The following is a 22,121-nucleotide window of genomic DNA, read 5'->3' on the forward strand; positions in this document are numbered from 1 at the left end:
AGCTATACTGAATGTTCTTATTTAGGGAACTGAGAAAGCTTTTATTTCTTTTACATTGAAAGGAACCATGGGGAAAAAGACCTTGGCTATTCACCCTATCCGTTCGCCTCATGATTTTATAAACCTCTTTAAGGTCACCCCTCAGCCTCTGAAGCTCCAGGGAGAATAGCCCAGCCTATTCAGCCTCTTCCCATAGTTCAAACCCTTCAATCCTGGCAATGTCCTTGTAAATATTTTCTGAATGCTTTCAAACCGGAATACAAAGTACTGGGCTAATGGTAAAATTCTTGGTAGTGTAGATGAGCAGAGAGATCTCGGTGTCCATGTACACAGATCCTTGAAAGTTGCCACCCAGGTTGACAGGGCTGTTAAGAAGGCATACAGTGTTTTAGCTTTTGTTAATAGAGGGATCGAGTTCCGGAACCACGAGTTTATACTGCAGCTGTACAAAACTCTGGTGCGGCCGCACTTGGGGTATTGCGTATAGTTCTGGTCACCGCCTTATAAGAAGGATGTGGAAGCTTTGGAAAGGGTGAAGTGGAGATTTACTACGATATTGTCTGGTATGGAGGGAAGGTCTTACGAGGAAAGGCTGAGGGACTTGAGGCTGTTTTCGTTAGAGAGAAGAAGGTGGAGAGGTGACTTAGTTGAGACATATAAAATAATCAGAAGGTTAGATAGGGTGGATAGGGAGAGCCTTTTTCCTAGGATGGTGATGGCGAGCATGAGGGGGCATAGCTTGAAATTGAGGGGTGAAAGATATAGGACAGATGTCAGAGGTAGTTTCTTTACTCAGAGTAGTAAGGGTATGGAATGCTTTGCCTGCAACGGTAGTAGATTTGCCAACTTTAAGTACATTTAAGTCGTCATTGGACAAGCATATGGACATACATGGAATAGTGTAGGTTAGATGGGCTTCAGATTGGTATGGCAGGTCGGCACAACATCGATGGCTGAAGGGCCTGTACTGTGCTGTAATGTTCTATGTTCTATGTTCTAAAGGTTGAATACATCGGACTTGTACTCATTAAAGGTTAAAAGAATGAGAGAGACCTTACTGAAACATACAAGATCCTTAGCAGACTGGACAGGCAGATTTGGAAAGGGTGTTTCCTCTTGTGGGACAGCAGACAGCATAATCTCAGAGTAAGGGGGAACTTTCTTAAGGCAGAGGTGAGGAGGAATTTCTTTTCTCTGAAAGTAGTGAACCTGTGGAGTGGTTTACCACGGAGGGATATCAAGCTGGCTCTTTAAGAATATCCAACGCTGAGATAGACTGATTTTTAATCAGGAGGGGAATCAATGGTTATGGGGAATAGGCAGCAAATTGGATCTGAGGATTATCAGATCAGCCATGATCTTACTCAATGCCGCAGTACACTTGCTTGGCAGAATGACCACCCTCTCTGCTCCTGCATCACATCAGGTGGTCCTTTAATAACGTCTTGGAGCTAACAAACTGGAAACGTAAAGTAATTCCCACCACTACAGTAGAATAGAAGTCAAACAGGTATCATACTGTTACAACAGCCTTAATGCTGACAAACTTTACAGAAACTTCAAACAGTTCTTTGTTTTGAACTCTCAGACACAGGCAGACTGTGCTTTTTCAAAATTTAAAGAGTTGTCCATTTAAATAACAATAGCATGAGAGTCTGACAGGCTTTAACTACCCCTTATGAGCACTTGCGTCTACGCTAAAAAAACCATAACTCATATACTGTGGGATGAGGCCCTACTCAACTGAAAATGGAGTGTGTCTGAACTCAGCAATGGCCCTATTAAGATCGGGTGTTCCAATTGTGTCAGTCGAGAATCCCATCCCAAACCAGCAAAGCCAGCGTGTGTTGCGACGTCCGGTTACCTGTGCCATTTTGGATAAGCTGTGGATTCTCAATGACCTTGGCAGAAGTTCGTGGACACATCGCAGAGATTTGGATGACTCTGAGCTTATGGAGCCTGTAAGAAGGGAGCTCAGCAGGGGAGGGCTTGGCAGCATGTAACAATATTCCTGAACATTTTGTCAAGATTTTGAAACTTGTCTGGTATAAGATTTACCCATCAGGCACAACAGATTCTCACTTTCTCCACTTCGTTTGACTTATAACAAGCAAGAATTCTGGCTGCTTGTCCAACATAATAACCAGGATGATTCCCCTCTGATAGCTGCTCACCTGACAAACTATTTTGCAAAAGAAAATGGCTCCTTGTAATTGTCTCCTTGAAAATTTATTTGCTTTTGATATTTTCAGTTATATTAACAAATCTTTTGTTGAAGTAAAGATTAACAAATAGCAAAATCTCATTATTGACAGCACTTAACGAAGTTGCCTCGAAGCATGAGTGGCCACATCCCTTTCAGTCAACATAGTATTTACACAGTTGATACAGTCAGTCAGAGAAAGGCAAATTAATTAAATTACATAAACAAGCTGACCCAGATTACACTTGTTTTCATTGAAGTTTCTTATGATAAAATTGTGCTACACTTCAAGAGCTGACTGTCAAGCTGTTTAGTCAAAAAAAATGCCGGCACTTTTGTCTCTTTAAAAAAAAACTTTGTCATAGTTGCACATTTCTGACTAATGAAATCCCTTTCGTAGTGCCTTGTTTTTCACCATAGAAAACTTGCTGACAAACACAAGTCCGTAGTGGCTATCAACCAAGTACTGGTAAGTCTTGCTTCTCGAGGCAGGAGGATCTGCAACAACTACCTGAGAAGCCAGCTGCATTGCTGCACTGCTGGGAATAATGTAGTGTGATGTTTTTGTAACATAATCCACCAGTCGATCGTACTGTTGTTCAGAAAGTCTCTCTCGAATGCCATCTCCCTAGGCAAGACAGAAAAAAACCGTGTCAAAATTGAGCAGTCAATTCAACGGGTAAGCCAGAATCACTTCTATGCCAACTCTCAGACTTACCCCTTGGATTTACTGGAAGTGCTGTGTGATTATACATACAGGAGTAGGCCACACAGATGTACAGTGTGAAGGATATCGTCTACTTGTGCTTATGCATCACGCAGGCATCCTCCCACATGATTCTGCTTTTACTGGCATTTTCTTCTATTAATCTCTCCCTCATTCATAGTTTCCCATCAATGCTATTCAGCTCAACAGCTTCATGTCTAACTCCCTATGGACTTCTCTGAGCCCTAGTTTCACAGAACTCATGACTCAATTTAATCTACAGTGAGCTAATATGCTCACCTGGTGCCTCTTCAGCTGCAGACTAGCCTCAATAGATGGGCTGACTTTCAAGTCTCTCCCATGTTCCAGGGTCACGTTGTCAAGAAGATCTCATCAATATGAATGGGGATTAATCACAAGCCATGTCAAGAAAACCCTCCAATGAAAGGTTCACTCACAAGTTAAAATTTGGATGAAAGGGTCAAGAAGGAAGATGATAGGGAACATTGCTTGTAGGCCTGGAGAAATCTATAAATTGAGGAAAGTGATCAGGCTGATTCAGATATACCTGGATCAGTGCCCCAACAGAGCTAACCTAATGAACAGGCTGTAGGTGAGAGGAGGTCGATGTTAGTAAGGAAGGTGGATGAGGAATTTTGAGGAACTTGAAGACAGATAAGTCCCACAGGCCTGATGGGATTTATCCAAGGATTCTATGGGAAGCAAGGGAAAAGGTCACAGGGCCTTTGGCGACGATTTTTTCGTCCTCACTGACCAAGAATATAGCGCTGGAAGATTGGAGAGAGGCAAACGTCATTCCCTTGTTCAAAAAAGGGAATAGGGATAACCCCGGAAATTACAGGCCAGTTAGTCTTACTTCAGTGGTGGGCAAATTATTGGAAAGGGCTCTGAGAGATAAGATTTATGATCACTTGGAAAGGCACAATTTGATTCGTGATAGCCAGCATGGATTTGTGGGGGGTAGATCATGCCTCACAAACCTTATTCAATTCGTTGAAGAGGTCACCAAACACATGGATGAAGGTAGAACAGTGTATGTGGCATACATGGATTTAAGTAAGGCATTTGATAAGGTTCCCCATGGTAGGCTCATGCAGAAAGTAAGGAGGCATGGGACAGGGAGAAATGGTGGCAGATTGGATTCAGAATTGGCTGACCCTTAGAAGACAAAGGGTGGTAGTCGATGGAAAATATTAAATGTGGTGCTCAGTTATGCGTGGTGTACCACAAAGATCTGTTCTGGGTCCTCTTCTATTTGTGATTTTTGTAAATGATTTGGATGAAGGAGTGGAAGGGTGGATCAGTAAGTTCATGGGCGATATGAAGGTGGGTTGAGTTGTGGATAGTGCGGAGGTCTGTTCCAGGTTACAAAGGGACATTGATAGGATGCAGAGCTGGGCTGAGGAGTGGAAGATGGAGTTTGACCCTGAAAAATGTGAGGTGTTTCATTTTGGAAGGACAAACTTGAAAGCAAAATACAGGGTTAATGGAAAGATTCTTGGCAGTGTGGAGGAGCAGAAGGATCTTGGGGTTCATATTCACAGTTCCCTGAATGCTAGGTGGACAGAGTTGTTAAGAAGGCGTATGGTTTGTCGTGAAGTTATGCTCCAGCTATACAAAAGCCTGGTTCGGCCACTTTTGGAATATTGTGTCCAGTTCTGGTCACCTCATTACAGGGAAGAAGCAGAAGCATTGGAAAAGATGCAGAGGAGATTTACCTGGATGTTGATTGGAATGGAGGGATGGTCTTACGAGGAAAAGTTGAGAGCCAGGGTTTTTCTCTTTAGAACGACGAAGGATGAGAGGTGACTTGATAGACGTGTACAAAATGATCAGAGGTACAGATAGAGTAGACATCCAGAGACTTTTTCCGAAGGTGGAAGTAGCTTTTACGAGGGGACATAGCTTTAAAGAGAAAGGAGGTAGATATAGGGGAGACGTCAGAGGTAGGTTCTTTACTCAGAGAGTGGTAGGGGCGTGGAATGCATTGCCGGAGAAGGTAGTGGACTTAGCAACATTAGGGGCATTTAAGCGGTTAATAGACAGGCATAAGGATCACAGTACAAGGTCGGGCTTGAGATTAGATAGACTTTAGGATTAGGGGAAAAGTTTGGCTCAACATTGTGGGTCAAAGGGCCTGTACTGTGCTGTACTGTTCTATGTCCTATGAACAAGTGGATAGGTGGAGTTGCTGAGAAAAAAGGAAATGAGATATCCTGCCTCACTAACTTTCCCTTCCCCAAAACACTTTCCTGTAAAAAATACTCTGATTTCCATTTTAATGATTTTCCGTTGTATACGATGCAAACTTATGGAACTGTACTTGACTTTAGCTGATATAAGTTCTACCACAGCAACACATCTCCCAGTTTACATTTCTCTTGACTAGTTTGTAACAAAGAACTGAATCTGTTTTACTCTGTCAATTAAAGCCAGGATTACCTCCAGTTTATTTTAAAAAATGGGGTGATTTATAAAGGATAAAGTATCAATTTAAATCCAATGAGAAGTTCAATGAAACCTCTTGACCCAGACAGTGGTTAAGATTGTTGCAATTGCTACTTCTATCCTTGAAGGAAAGAAACTGAAGTTCTTCTTGAGGAGCTCTTAAGTTTATAGTGAATACCGATGGGCAGCTAACAAATTCATAAAATCTGTCTTGGTTACGTCTGTCATTTAATGTAGCATTTGTGGTGTGTTCAACCACATTTTTCCTGTTAATTTATGTCAACCTCATGTTCATTCTGGATATTAGATTATTCCAGTAAAATTTCTTTTCTTCATTTAAACCCATGGAATCTTGTGGCTTTACTCTCTTAATAATTACTGGGGATTTCAAATTTCATCTGCTTTAACAAAAGTTCCTGGTCCCTAACTGAACTGAAATAAAATTGAGGGTTTCAGAAATCGAAATTAACAAATGGAAACTACTCCGCCCATTTGTCTGATTTTCCCACCATAGTAAAGTAAACAAGAAACAACAGCTTTTGGTAGTCATGAGTTTCTTGAATATTGTTGGAGCTGCACCTATCCAGGCAAGTGGGGAAACTTGTGCTTTGCAGATGATAGACTGGAGGAAAGTTAGGAGGTGAGTTACTTGCCACAGTATTCCCTTGCCTCTAACCTACTCTTGTCGCCACTGGTGTTTAAGAGATGAGTCCAGTTGAGTTTCTGGTCAATGACAACTTCCAGGATGTTAATAGTGGAGATTCAGTGATGGTAACACCATCAAATGTCAAGGGGCAGTGGTTATATTCCATCTTAATAGAAATGGTCATTGCCTGGCATTTGCGTGATGCAAATGTTACTTGCCATTTGTCAGCCCTAGCTTGGATATCGTCCAGATCTTGTTGCATTTGAACATGGACCGTTTCAGTATCTGAGAAGTCGCAACGGGTGTTGCAGACTGTGCAATCATTAGAGAGCACCCCAAGTTCTGACCTTATGATGGAGGGAAGGGCATTGATGGAGCAGCTGAACATGGTTGGACTCTACCCTGATAAACTCCAGCAGAGATGTCCTGGAGTTGAGATGACTGACCTCTAACAATCGCAACCATCTTTCTGTGTGTCTGGCAAGACTCCAACAAATGAATAATTTGTCCCTCCCTTTGCCAGGGCTCCTTGACGCCACACTGTGTTGAATGCAGCCTTGATGTCAAGGGCTGTCATTCTCACCACACCTTTGGAATTGAGCTCTTTTGTCCATGTTCGAACCAAAGGTAATGAGCTAAGGAGCTGAATGACCCTAGCGAAACACAAACTGGGCATCCCTGAGCAGGTGCTGTTTGATAGCACTGCTGATGACACCTTCCATCACTTTACTGATGGTTGATCACTGACTGATGGGGCAGTAATCGGACAAGATGGATTTATCCTGCTTTTTGTGTACGTGACAATTTCGGGCAACTTTCTAACTGTGCAATTGTTGGGTAGATGCCAGCATTGTAATTGTACTGGAAGAGTCTGGCTAGGGGAGCAGCAAGTTCTGGAGCACAAGTCTTCAGGACTATTACCAGAGCCTGTGCAGTATCCAGTACCTCTAAGTGTTTCTTGATATCATGTGGAGTGAGTTGAATTTGCTAAAGACTGGGATCTGGAGGCCAAGATGGATTCATTCACACTTCCGGCTGAAGATTGCTGCGAATGCTTCAATCTTATGTTTTGCACTGATGCGCTGGGATCTTCCATCAGAATGGGGATATTTGTGGTGCCTCCTCCTTCAGCGAGTTGGTTAATCGACCACCACCACTCATGACGGTATGTAGCAGGGCTGCAGAGCTTTGATCTGATCTTTTTGTTGTGGGATTGCTTAGTTTTATCTATCACTTACTGCTTATGCCATTTGGCATATAAGTAGTCCTGTTTGATAACTTCACCAGGTTGACACGTCATTTTCGGGTATGCCTGGTGCTGCTGTAGCATGCCCTCTTACACTGTCCACTGAACCAGGGGTTGGATCCCCTGGTTTGATGCTAATTGATGAGTGGGGGATATGCTAGACCATGAGGTTCCAGATTATCTTGAAGTACAATTCTGCTACAGTTGATGGCACATAGCGTTTCATATCTGCCCGGTCTTCAATTCTGAATCTGTTTGAAGTCCATCCTGTTTAGCATAGCAACAGTGCCATACAACACAATGGAAGGTATTCTTAATGTGAAGGTGGAACTTCATTTCCACGAGGACTGTGAAATGGTCATTTTTATTGATACTGTCATAAACAGATGCATCTGCAGTTGCCAGATTGGTAAGGATGAGGTTAAGTATGTTTTCATCCCTCTCGTTGGTTCCATCACAGAGTGCCGCAGACCCAGTCTAGCAGCTATGTCCTTGAGGACCTGACCAGCTCAACCAGTAGTACTGTTGCCAAGCCACTCTTGGTAGTGGACACTGAGGTCCTTCATCCAAAGTGCATTTTTCACCCTTGCTACCCTCAGGGTTTCCTCAGGGTTTTGTTCAACATGAAGGAATACTGATTCATCAGCCAAAGGAAGCTGATACATGGTAGCCCTAAGGAGGTTTCCTTGCCTACCTTTAACCTTAAGCCTTCATGGGATCTGGAGTCAATGTTGAGAACTTCCCCTTGAATGTATACCACTCAACCATCTCAGGATATATCCAGGGATAATGATGATGGCATTTGAAACATTGTCTGTAAAGTATGATTCCGTGAGCAAAACTACATGAGGCTTGACAAATCTGCGAGACAGCTCTCCCAATTTTGGCACTTGCCCTGAGGTGTTAGTCAGGAGGACTCTGCAGGGTCGACAGGGCTGTTTCTGCTGCTGTATGTCCCACTGTCTAGGTCAAAGCGTGGTGGTCTTTCCGGTTTCTTTTCTTTGTTGAGATTTTCTAGCGATTGATAAAACTGAGGAACTTGCTAGGCCATTTCAGAGGGCGGGTGAGAGTCAAGCACATTTCTGCGTGTCCAGAGTGACATGTGGGCTGGGCCAAGTGAGGATGGCAGTGTTCTTTCCCTGAAGACAATAGTGAACCAGATGGGTTTTTCCAATGATCAGCAATGGTTTCATGGTCATCAGTAAATTCTTGATCCCAGGCTTTTTTTATTAAATTCAAATTCCACCATCTGTGGGACTCGAACATGGGTCCCCAGAACACTAGCTGAGTTTCCGGACTGTAGTCTAGCGATAATACCACAAAGCCATTTGCCTCCTCATTAAAGCCATAGTTGCCTAGACCCCAAGCTCTCCACCTTACTTTGCTCTTTTAAAAGATTCCTTAGAGCCTGTTTGTCATCTCTCCTAGTATTTCCTGATATAGCTTGGTGTAATGCATTGTTTTATGATGCTCCTTTAACCACACTGGGACATTTGACGAGATTAAAGGTTGTGTTAGATACTGGTTTTTGCATTTAAAAACAGTGGGAAAGGTGCCGTAATGGGCAAGATATGTCAATAAAAATAAGTTTCATTTCTTTTAATATGGGAGACAATAAATAAAGAACTTGAAATTGTTAGTCAACTGCTTTGAAGACTGACTCTAAGATAAAATTCAGGTGTCAATCTTTGATTGTTAAAGTTTAACAAGAGGCTGGATTGTTAAAATTTTGAAAGCACATTAGTTTGCTTTGAGATTAAATTTACTGCTACAAAAATTTCCCCTGTAATTCAATGATAGTAATTTGTTAGCCAATAGCAAGAGAGATAAAGTAGGAAAGAAACACCTAAAAACTACACTTAATGGCTCATGTGGTATTCTTCTGTTTGTAATTTTATTTTAAGCTGATCAAGCAGTGGAGAAAGGATTGTCATATGAGCAAGTTTGCGCAAAACTCTATATTTTACAAAATGCTAATGTAGAGAACTGTCTTCAATTTGTGGAACAGACAAGGTCATTATTCAAAATTTGTGTTGGCTGACACCAGGGATATGGCTCTTAGCAAACAGGATATCTTGTGTTAATGTGAATGAAAGACTTGTCTGAATGTCCAACTGTAGAAAAATAAGAGATTTACGATTTAAAAATTGTGGCTGTTGGGAAATGTTTCTCGAAGGATAAATAGACTGTGTTTAACAGGGTTCAAAAGCATCCATTTCCTATAACTAGTTCCAGTTCAGTTGTAGAAAGGCTTGTGCCTTACCTCTGCGTCATATGATACCCTCTGTTGCTTGAGCACAACCTGCAGCATGTTCTCTTTCTTTGGATCCAGGCTGCACTCAATCTCAGTGACTGGGAAAGCCTGCTGCTGTGTGTCTTCACTGATACTGACCACAAACAATACCTCGGAGGTGAGCAGCAAGCAACCATCATACTCCTGGCCAGAGTTGCTCACAATAACCACATCCAAGGCCATAAAGACTTCAGGCCTACCCAAAGACTGAAGCATTTTCCTGTCAGGAGGCAAAATGTTGAACAGATACCATTAATTTCTTTTTTTTATTTAAAATTCCAGAACTGAAACATTTCGTGTTAGAAACAAACCTTCTCAAGATAAATGACCTGTTAGTTTGATACAAAGCCAGAGCAATGTAATGAATAATGCCATCATAAAAGTGACTGACTGCCAGAATACTCTTACCAGACATATTTGATGTGGCTGTTTGGGGCCTGGTCAGTCTGTTGCTCAGTGGGGTGAAACCTCTGCTTGGGAAGTTGAGAAAGTCCAGCCCCGTGTAAAATGCCTACAGCAATAAAGACAAGATTCTTACTTTGACTAAACCAGCAGCTCATGGTGCTGAAATGATGTAATGTGTTTGAAACAGATTGATAGGGATATTCATCTTTTTAACCGCAATTACGTAAAAGGCAGAGCTATATAACAGCGACAAAAATTGAAATATTTTAAGTTAGTCTCATAAACACGAAGGGAAAGCTCTGGTTTGGTCTAAAATAATAGAACCAGTATCCCGTTTGAAACTAATGCAGAAACAATGGGCAATTCCTATATACGATAACTATATTAGCTCAACATTCAAGTATGATAATTTCCATTGGATAGTGTTTCGGAGCAACATCGTTACAAGTAACAATCTCTCTTCCGAAATAAAATATATCCATTACTTATTATAGTTGCAAGCTAATCTTTAAGCTAAATCAACAGAGTTGTACCATTAAAATAAATAAAAAACATAAGTTTAGTATTCAAAACACATGTGGAGGCTGAGTTTTGTGTAGAGAGAGAGTGTTTTTTCCCCATCAACAGGCAGGCTCAGCACCCAGGTTATGTCAATCTGTGAGTGGATATGTCAGAATGTTCACAATGCTCACCTTTGGCGCTAGAAGTTTGAAGGTTTGAGCTCCACCCCAGAGTTTGAGCCAAAATATCAGGACTGCCACTCCAGTGCTATATTTAGGGACCACATCCCAGGAGAGGAAGAGAGTGATTGATTGAACACCTTTTCACTTGTTGATGTTTAAAGAGGGCCACGGCAATATTTTTGTCGTCCTGTCGGCCTTTAGTTATTGCACTTTCTGTGTCAGTGATATTTGGACTTAGCCAGTACTTAGTGGGCCCTATCAAGGCAATAATATGAAGATACCACAAGCTCACATTTGAAAATCTGGAAAGGTGCTGAGTTTAGGGGGGGACTTGTTATAAAGGGATTAGAGAACAACAGTAAAGCAGTCTCTCTGCAATTATAAAGTGCACTGGTGAGGTCACACCTGGAGTAGTACGAGTACTTTTGTTACTTTACCTGAGGAACACCATGAGTTGCCCTAAAGGGACACCAACAATATTCTACTGGTCTGGTTCCAATAGGGGACTGTTTTAATGAGGAGAGACTGAGAATGCCTTAATTCCCTGGACTTCAGAAGAATCAGTGGAGAAAACATGTAAAATTCTAAAGATATTTTGCAGGGTAGATGCTGAGGAAATGGTCCTCTAGCTGTCAATCTACAAAAGGGGGCCACCATCTCAGACTAAGTGGCCGGCCACTTAAGACTCAAGATTGAGAAATTTCTGCACTCAAAAGTGGTATGAATCTATGGACTTCTCCTCCTGAGAAGCATCTGCCGATTATATTGAAGGCGGGTTACCAACTGCAGAATTCAATTCAGCAGCTCACCACCACCTTCTCGAGGGCATATAGGGATGGGCAATAAATGTTGACCTGGCCAGTGAGACCCACATCCCACAAATGAATAGAGAGAAAAAAAAATAAGGCATGTGGGAGAATGCTGCAAAGTGGAGCTCAGTAGAAGATCAGCCATGATCTTGTTGAATGCTGAAGAGGCTGGAAGGGCCAAATGGCTTGATCCTGCTCTTATTCTTTTGGTTTTCAGACTTTGCTGTCACTAACAGAGGGGCATACTCATGCAAAAGATAAAGAAAGCATAGTTCTGTTCAAAGATGTTGTACTTGCCATAACCAGTTTGTGAGACCAACTCAGCTGCCCCTCCAATTGGCTTGGTGAAAACTCCCACGATGCCTTTACCCACACCAGAGATGACATCTTTGGCTTTGCGTCCAGCTGAAACCTCTACCGTCTTCTGGAAATTCTGCATCGGCTGATCCACAATACCAGCAATGGCACCTGGGAATATCAGACAGAATTGATACAGGATCCAAATCTTTATTCTGTTCAAAGCAAAATATTTTGGAAAACCCTGTCTGCCACTATTTTTCATATTATTCCTTTTGTTGTGAATGGTAGATTCTTTGAGCCAGAAATACTGATTCTCCAATAACAATTTCACATTTTATCATTACACAGAAGACAATAGTTTCATGGAATTATACAGCAGAGAACGAGGCCATTGGGCCTGCTGTGTCAATGTTGTCACTTTGAAAGGGCAATCAATCCTAATTCCTTAGACTTGCACCATGTTCCTGCTAAACTTTCTTTTTAACTGCATAAACGCTTGCATTTTGGAAGTTACCCTTGAATCAATGGTAACAGGCATAAGTTTACACTCCCCTCTAAGCCCACCACACCCGGCACCTTCCCCTGCAACCACAGGAAGTGCTACATTTGCCCCAACACCTCCTCCCTCACCCCCATCGCAGGCCCCAAGATGACTTTGCACATCAAGCAGATGTTCACCTGCACATCTGCCAATGTGGTATACTGCATCCGCTGTATCCATTGTGGCTTTCTCTACATCGGGGAAACCAAGTGGAGGCTCGGGGACCGCTTTGCAGAACACCTACACTCGGTTCGCAATAAACACCTGCACATCCCAGTTGCAAACCATTTTAACTCCCCCTCCCATTCCTCAGACGACATGTCCATCATGGGCCTTCTGCAGTGCCACAATGATGCCACCCAAAGGTTGCAGGAACAGCAGCTCATATTCCGCTTGGGTACCCTGCAGCCCAATGGTATCAATGTGGATTTCACAAGCTTCAACATCTCCCCTCCCCCCACCACATCCCAAAACCAGCCCAGCTCGTCCCCGCCTCCCTAACCTGTTCTTCCTCTCACCTATCCCCTCCTCCCACCTCAAGTCGCACCTCCATTTTCTACCTACTGACCTCATCCTGCCCCCTTGACATGTCCGTCCTTCCCAGACTGACCTATCCCCTCCCTACCTCCCCACCTATACTCTACTCTCCACCTATCTTCTCCTCTATCCATCTTCAGTCCGCCTCCCCCTCTCTCCCTATTTATTTCAGAACCCTCTCCCCAACCCCCTTTTCTGATGAAGGGTCTAGGCCCAAAACGTCAGCTTTTGTGCTCCTAAGATGCTGCTTGGCCTGTTGTGTTCATCCAGCTCCACACTTTTGTTATTTTGGATTCTCCAGCATCTGCAGTTCGCATTATCTCTGATCAGTTTACAATACAGGTCCCTACTGAGCTACTTTCCTTCTTCCTCACACAGACGACATGCAATGGCTTTGCAGAAACCTAGGAAATTCATACAGAATTGTACATTCATACAGTACAATAGAAGCCCCAGGTAGCTCATTGTAGCTGTGCTATTCCATTCGTACCTCTAGCCTCACTCCTTCCCTAAAGTGCTACATAGTTTCCTCCTTTAAAAGTATTTAACCTATGCCCTTTGAAAAATTAACATAGGAACCACTTCCACCACCTTTTCAGGCAGTGCATTCCACATCACAACAGTTTCACTGCTTCAAAAATAAAATTCTGACTGCCCCTCAGGCTCTTAACTGTGTTCTCTGGTTACTGACATTCTCCATATATATAGCGTCTCCATTGTCACTTCATTCACAAGATTCTGCACACTTTTATTACATTTCTCCATAACTTTGGTCACTTTAAAAATAATTACCTTTATTAGATATTTTATATTAAAAATTGTTGATGTGTTCACTTTTCTCCATCACTACAAATTCTTATATCCACATTTACAATGGAAACATGCAGATTTATTCGCTAGTTATGGAGCAACATTGCACTACCTCAGCTTTGCAGTTCTTTAGCCTGTGCGACGGTGAAGTGTCCACTTCATCATATAATTCCAGCTCTCTGCTTCCCAAATTGCAATGCTACATACTTGTTACATAACAATAATCTACACAAGTATAGAATCAACACCGAGGGCAGAGTGGCTGGACGGCAGTAATTTTAATCTAACCTTGCTACACTGCATTGGCATTTTACTTCTCACTGTTTCACTGTGCAAATCGGGTCGTGAATCAGTCAGGAGGAGATAAATCAAGTAGCTGTTCCAATGTTATGAGTGTCCCATTGGGCAGGTTGCTAAAATTACTCCCATAAAATGCCAACAAGATTACATCAACACACTCTGGTCTAATTACTGCCCCTCTCTGGCATTCCAATTCTACTGCATCGAAAGGTGGCTATTGGTTTTGGCTCCACATAAGTATCGTCACTGGAAATTGACTGGTATGTAGAAAAATCTGCAATAATTACAAAGACATATCCAGAGCAACAAACACTAATAGGGTTCGTAATTTAATCCCATGTCAACAGGACAAACTGGATTCAAAATTAGCACAGTAGCAGGAAACCAATGGTAATGGTCACTGAGTGTTTAAGAACATAAACATAAAACACAGAACAGTACAGGCCCTTCGGCCCATGATGTTGTGCCCAACTTTTACCCGAAACTTAAGGTCTATCTAACTTCCACCACAACCTTGTACTATCATCCATATGCCTATCTAATAGCCGCTTAAATGCCTCTAATGAAGCCGACTCCACTACCCTCTCCGACAACGCATTCTATGCCCCGACCACTCTCCAAGTAAAGAACCTACCTCTGACGTCTCCCCGATATCTAACTCCTTTCACTTTAAAACTATGTCCCCTTGTAAACGCTACCTCCACCGTAGGAAAAAGTCTCTGACTCTCTATCTATACCTCTGATCATTTTGTATACCTCTATCACGTCACCTCTCATCCTTCGTCATTTTAGAGAGAAAAGCCCTAGGTCTCTCAACCTTTCCTCGTAAGACCTTCCCTCCGTTCCAGGCAACATCCTGGTAAATCTGCTCCGCATCTTTTCCAACACTTCTACACCTTTCCTGTGGTGAGGCAACCAGAACTGGACACAATACTCCAGATGTGACCGAAACAGGCTTTTGTACAGCTGCAGCATAACGTCACGGCTCTTGAACACAATCCCTCTGTTATTGAAAGCAACACACCCTAAGCCTTCTTAACAACTCTATCCACCTGGGTGACAGCTTTCAGGGAACTGTGAATATGAACCCCAAGATCCTTCTGCTCCTCCACACTGCCAAGAATCTTTCCATTAACCCTGTCTTCTGCTTTCAAGTTAGTCCTTCCAAAATGAATCACCTCACACTTTTCAGGATCAAACTCCATCTGCCACTCCTCAGCCCAGCTCTGCATCTTATCAATGTCCCTTTGTAACCTAGAAAAGCCCTCCACACTGTCCACAACATGACCCACTTTCAAATCGTCTGCAAACGTGCAAATCCACCCTTCCACTCCTTCATCCAAATCATTTACAAAAATCATAAATAGCAGAGGACCCAGATCAGATCCAATTGAGCACCATGTTGAATATTTTCCGTCCACTACCACCCTTTGAGTTTGAAGGATCAGCCAATTCTGAATCCAATCTGCGACATTTCCCCCTATTCCTTGCCTCTTTAACAATGAGGTTCTAAAGGGTTTAACAATGTCTCATGCTGTGTATGTTGATTTAGACTCAAACGTTTGAATACTTGATTGCTAACACTACGAAGGTCAGTTGCGTGCTTGACAGTGAGGGGGATAGCTGTTCACTGTAGGAAGCAATCACTGGATGATCAGGTGGGTAGAAAAGAACAAAGTGGAGAAATGTGAGGTGACGCATTTGCGGCGGGGGGTGGGTGTGGTGAGAAAGAATACTGAAAAGTGTACAAGAACAAAGGAGTGAATGTCCACAGATCCTTTAACGCAGCAGGACATGTAGATAATGTGGTTACAAAGCATTTACATACTTTCCTTTCTTAGTCAAGGCATAGAATAAGAAAACAGGGATGCTATGTTAAAGCTATATAAGACACTGGTTACATTATAGCTTGAGCTAGCTCCATGATCCTTTTACAGGAAAGATGCAATTGCACTACAGATGGTCCAGAGATTTGCTAGGGCATTTTCAGGACAGAAGAATTTTAGCTGTGCTTAAGGACTAAATAGGCTGGAGTTGTTTCCATCTAAGAGAAGAAGTTGAGGGGAGGTTTAGCAAAGGTGTATAAAAATGTGGGAGGACGAGATGAAGTCAATCGGAAACACACTTCCAACTGTAGAGGGACCAGCAGGGGCAGTACACAAATTGGCAAAAGAGTTAGAGGTGAGTTGAGGAGATGTTTTTTTCTCCACTCAAAGCATAGACATATATCGACAATACATCGCCTAAAACGGCAGCAGAAGCTTCTAACTTCAAGGCAACTTATAAATAAAAGCTTGGAACATTCTCTTGAAGTGCTGTGACTTATAGGGTTACCAACCAAGAACTGAACAGTGAGCTTAGGCCGGTTAGCACTTTCCCAGCTGGCACAAACATGAGGGACTGAAAGATCCTGTGCCATACATTTCTGATGCTTTCTGTGTTTCAAGAAGGAAATACAAATTTATTCCACCCTCACACTCTGTTATTAGGAAATCAATGCTAACAAACTATGGTTCTTCTTATTATAATTTATTAATCAATCCTATCCTATTCATTCACACAGCACATTTTTATTGAAGGTCAGATTTCTCATTTCCATAAAATCTTATTTGATGTACGTACTGTTCAGATGCATAACTTTGCAGTCCACATTCTCATTTGCATCCAAGTACATACCAGTCCGTTCAAGAATTCAGGATACTTTAACGTCTCATTTTTTAATACTTCTTAGTCTAGACAGCCTAAATATCATAGTGATTTTCTTTGACTGCCTGAACTGCCCATTATCAAAGTAAATGAGTACAATACCATTCTCTCTATGTAATGATGGTGTCTCAAGAACACAGAGGAAATCAGCTTTACATTTTACCAAACTAACGAGGATGGGAAAATCATAGCACATTAGCGATCCATCTTGAAGAAAATTTCAAATGAACAATGGCAAAGGATTGAGAAAGCTTCATTAAATGTTGTCTCCCCCTTGCTGATCACCACCCTCTCGAGTGAAACAAAACAAAAATCAATTGTCAAACATGATTGAAGAAGGGTTTTTGCAAGATAGATTTTGATGCAGAAAACCTTTCTAATAAAAATGGGAAACGTAGGTACTTTTCCCAGATAAATTCTCCTCCGGGTGCACCAAACATTCCGCACCTTGTAGCATGCTACAATCATCTAAATCTGTTCTGCAGCTAAATCAAGGGAACAGAACTGTAATATCTTATTGAGATTAATAGATTCATTTCCCTGAAGAAAGCAGAATCATTTCAGGGTAGGCTGGGATCTGGTATCCTTCATTATTAACTGATTTTCTTCAAGGTTTATACTGAACTTAAAACTGTGTAAACATAGCTGAAGTGCTTCAACATAAATGGTCGACACATCGTACACACATTTACAGTCATCAATAATGGGACTTACATTAAAGAGCCATCAGTGAACCACAGTCTATTTTATAACACATGGTCTTCAGTGATGGGGTTATTAGCCCTCTAATACTGTACAGATTCAAAAAGGGTGCATGCACATAGTTTAGAGCCCTATCTCCAGAATTTACTCTGATGAGCTCTTGAGATTTCTGTTTATATTTTAAGATTCAATATCAAACTGGTTAATATTGTAATACCAAGCAAACTGAGTCCGAGCCGGGACAGTCCCTGCCGCAGACCTTCCCCCAGGCTGTCGGGAAGTTGCCTTCGCCATTCCTCCTGTCGATTATAGTGCTCTTCATCTAGAGAGAGTCGATCCATGTTCCGAGCTAAACTTGTAGCCAGATTAGTGATCGAAGTCAGGGTACCTGAACAGAAATACAGTAAAAAGTGACTCACCATGGAGGTTTTATTTAAAAACAAAGTATGTAACTAGGATATAAGAAATGCCATCATACATTTACAAAGAAAAGCAGGTGTGTTATCATTCCTCCAATCGACATCATAAAAAAAATGAATGACCTGAATATTATAATTGTGATAGTTTGCTGTGTGCAAATTGCTGCTTTACTTTCTATATGAGAACAGGGCCTCCAATTCAACAGCACATTACTGGCTTTAAAACATCTTGGAATATCCAGAAGTTGAGAAAAAAAGTTGCATAAATAATGTTTTTTTAAAAACAATCTTGCTTATAGAAAGGATATTATCAAACTGGACTGAGTTTAGAAAAGATTTATGATGTCACCGGGAATGGTGTGTTTGAGATAATAAAAATAGACTGGAAAGACTGAGGCTTTTTTCACTCGAGTGCAGGACGTTGAAGGGTGACGCTATTGACGTTTATAAAATCATGAGGGTCATATTTTAAGGTAAGGGGAGGAAGGTTCAGAAAGGATATGGGGGGTGCAGATAGTGGTTTCTGCGTGGAATGAACTGCCAGAGAAAATGGTTGGTGCAGGTGCAGTTACAATATTTAAAAGATATTTGGTTAAGTTAATGAATAGGAAAGGTTTGGCGAGGTATGGGCCAAGCGCATGCAGGTGGAATCAGTTTAGTTTGGGAACATGGAGCATGGGCTACTAGGAAATGTTAGATTTAGCAGAAAGAATTCCCAAGTTAAATATTATTTCAATGGAGATCACACAGGAATATGGGAGATCTTGTGCTTGCCTCACAAGAAGTTAGCGTCCAAGTTAGCTTTGAATAGGGGAGTTAAATGGAATGTTGGTCTTTATTTCAAAGTGAATGGAATATAAAAGTAGGGATGATTTGCTAAAGTTATAAAAAGCACTGGTTAGACCATAGCTGAAATACTGTGAACAGTTTTGATCCCCTTGTCCAAGCTAAAAGGAAAGATATATTGGTATTGGAAGCATTCCAGAGAAGGTTCAGAAGGTTGATCCCTGATATGGAGGGATTTACTTATGACAACAGCAAACTGGGCATGTATTCATTGGAGTTCAAAAAGTTTTATGGGGTTCTTAGGAGACTTGACAGGGTAGCTGCTGAGAAGTTGTTTCCTCCTGTTGGAGAGTCTAAGACCAGTGAGCATAATTTCAGTAAAAGGCATTATTCATTAAGACAGAGATAAGGATGAATTTCTTCCCTCAAAGGTTGGTCAATCTGTGGAACTCATTACCACAGAGGACTGTTCAGGCTGGGTCATTAAGTATATTCAAGGCTGAAATCGACAGATTTTTAATTGCTACGGGAATCAAGGGTTGTCATGGAAAGGAGATTCAGGTTTATTAGATCATCCGTGATGTCACCAAATGGCAGGGGAGATTCAATCGGTCAAATAGCCTACTGTTGTTTCCACATCTTAGGAAGTTTGCACTGAGTTGCTATAAAGCACCATCCACTGGGAATGGATAGATACACTAGACTGGTATAAGCTATGAAAGGCCAAGAGATGTGTTAAGGTACACATGGAGGGCAATGAGAAACTGTGGGAGTGGGTTATGAAGTGGCGGGTCGTTGTGGATGGGTCAAAGGAAGATTATAAGATGTAAGGCAAAAGAACTGCTTTCTTTTTGGTTTTTTTTTACTCGAACAAACACAGGGGCACTGGAATCAGTCTTTTAGACAGCCATCCTCCACACTGGCAGACTCTGCTGCTGCCTCATGGTCTCAGGGCAGTGGGCTCGACTCAGGAGCATAAAGCCAGGCCACAATTTCCATTCCTTTGTTCTTCAAATGTGCAAATTTCCAAAACGCATTACTTTCAAAAATTATTCCAAAATCCACCCATTATTCCTCAGGTTAGTTTCCACGATTTGCAGATTAAGGGACAATCTCATTAAGGTGTTTAAAATCAGGGCAGGAGTTGATGGAATAGATGTAGCAAGATTATTTCCTCAGTGAGAGCACCTAAAACAAGGGAGCACAACCTTAAAGTTGGAGCTAAACCATTTAAGGGTGATGCCAAGAAACAACTCTCTGTAGATGATAGCAGAAAGATGGAGCTCTCCAAAATTAAGATCGAGGAATGCCTGCCTGATAAAGGGTACTTATGAAGAGATAGGTAGTGAAGGTGAGTGGGTGAGTTTAGAATATGGATCAGCACAATCTCATAGAATGGTGGATTGAGCTTGAGGTACGGAATGTTCTCCTTCTAATCCCATCCTTCTTGCAACAAGGTGACAGGCCTCATTGTCATTCATGTAAAGGTATACTATTGGTGCAAGGACAATCTTTTCATGGCTCTTGAACACAGAGGGTGAGCCAGCATCATTTCCTTCATGGCAGAAAACATACTAACATTTTAAACCACATAAAGAATTGATGAGATAGTAGGGACTGCAGATGCCAGAGTCTGAGATAACAAGGTGTGGAGCTGGAGGAATACAGCAGGCCAGGCAGCATCGGAGGAGCAGGAAAGCTGATGTTTCGGGTCTGGGCCCTTCTTCAGAAGGTTAAGAATTGATGATTCATTTTACAAGATTCACTTTTCTTGAATCAAGACAATATCCATTTCAGAAGCCATGCAGTTTGGCATTCTTTATTTGCCTAAAGGGCCAAACAGAAGTTTCCAATTTCTCACTTCTGAGGCAATATTGCAACATATCAAAGTAACATGGCTGCCCCACGTCCCAAGTTAGAATGTGGCCTTTGACGAAAGAAAAATAACATTTACCTTTTGAAATATGTTTGACAAATGAAGTTGTTCCCCTGGAGACTCCACTGACAAAAGCTCCTGGACCACGGGTCAGTCCCTCATATGGGAGTCTGAAGAAGTCTGCTATCCCATTACCAATACTTCGCACCAAGTTAGCAGGACTTCCAAGAATTTCCAGAGAACCGACAACCCAACCTGTGTGAGCATTAACCAAAAATGTCAATGACAGATGGCTGCACCTATGAGAATGCTTGTTTAGATCGAATACAAATTCATAAGGAACAAAGGCTTGAGCTTCTACATCAACATTCATGAAGGGATGACCCAAAGCCCTTCAAACCCCATGAAATACTTTTGAAGTGTAGTTACTGTTGTATTTGTTATATTATCTAATGGTTATGAAAGGGTTAATGGTAGATATCCATTAAGATCTGATGTATGTTATACCAGCTCAGTTGGTGGACAAGATAAATTATTAGAATCTCACACAATGAAGATTCATATGCACAAACATTAAAATCAAAGAGCTGTGGGTGCTGGAAAACAGATACAAAAACAGAAATTGCTTGAAAAATTTGGCAGCATCTGTGGAAGACAAATTAAAATTCATTTTTCAGGTCCAGTGAGCCTTCTTCAGAACTGACTGCAGCTCAGAAAAGCTTGGTATATACACGCAAGATGGGATGTGGCAACTTAGGAGGAGGAGGGTGGAGATGCAGCCCAGACAGGGAGGGGGCGAGAGAGAGAGAGAGAGAGAGAGAGAGATAGAGAGAGAGAGAGAGAGAGAACAGCCACTGTGCAGACAAGAGGAATGGGTTACAGTCAGCCTGACAGAATCAGTAGCTGCTAACGGGGACCATTGGGTTGTTTGTGGTAGCAGCCTGTGTGAGGGTAACACCCAGTGGGGTAAGGACATGGGAGAGGGTGCTCAGGCTTAATGTCCTGAAGACTGCAGGATCTTACATTTACTAGTTCCTTTGTGACAATGTCTACGTTTGTGATGTAGCTTGTACTTAGTTGTTATCATGCAATAAAATACATTTTTAAAGACAAGAGCCTCTTATTGTTCAGATTCAGTTGTGGCTGATGTTTTATGACTGTAAACCAAACAAGGATTGAGATACAGTCAAGGACAGAGGATTCATGGCAGCATCCTCCCACCACCAAAGATCACTGTCATAAAAAGATGACAGGCAATTTGCACGTAAACATTAACAAACAGATAATGATCTGGCAATCTGCTTTAATGGCATTCATCAAGGAACAGATTTAAGGCAGGACACTGAGCAGAACTGTCCTGGTCCTCTTTAAAACCTAGTCATTGGATCTTTTATGCCTGGCTTTGGCAGCAAAACGACCATAGTACTGCACTGGAGTTGCCAATTAAATGTTTGTGCTTAAGTCTCCAGGGCGAGTTTTGAACCCACAATATTTTTACTCAAAGGACAGAGGTCACTACGCTATGATTGTTCAGACATATTTTAAAACAGCTGTTGGTGATTTTGGTATTTTATGGTGATCCCCATTCGAGAATGGTGCACAGCCACAGAATCTGGAAGGAGTTGCAAGCTTGCTCTCTCACCACGGATGCTGCCTGACCTAATGTGATTTCCAGCACTTTTTT

The 22,121-nt window shown here is 41.9% G+C and overlaps 1 protein-coding gene across 2 annotated transcripts in view; it reads right to left on the bottom strand.

The window, feature by feature from the left end:
* Positions 1-2,188: 2,188 nt before the first annotated feature.
* Positions 2,189-22,121, bottom strand: part of LOC125451670 (intermembrane lipid transfer protein VPS13B-like) — a 907,633-nt gene continuing 887,700 nt past the window's right edge. For both annotated transcript variants that reach the window (XM_048529130.2, XM_048529131.1), the window contains exons 57-62: positions 20,516-20,692; positions 17,574-17,744; positions 11,758-11,928; positions 9,972-10,074; positions 9,534-9,783; positions 2,189-2,831 (exon numbers count right to left, since the gene is read on the bottom strand). In XM_048529130.2, the coding sequence (XP_048385087.1) occupies positions 2,583-2,831; positions 9,534-9,783; positions 9,972-10,074; positions 11,758-11,928; positions 17,574-17,744; positions 20,516-20,692 (1,121 nt within the window). In that variant the 3' untranslated portion in view covers positions 2,189-2,582. The remainder of the gene's footprint in view (positions 2,832-9,533; positions 9,784-9,971; positions 10,075-11,757; positions 11,929-17,573; positions 17,745-20,515; positions 20,693-22,121) is intronic.

This window comes from Stegostoma tigrinum, chromosome 5 (assembly GCF_030684315.1).
Source record: "Stegostoma tigrinum isolate sSteTig4 chromosome 5, sSteTig4.hap1, whole genome shotgun sequence".
In the NCBI taxonomy this organism is placed as follows: Eukaryota; Metazoa; Chordata; class Chondrichthyes; order Orectolobiformes; family Stegostomatidae; genus Stegostoma; species Stegostoma tigrinum.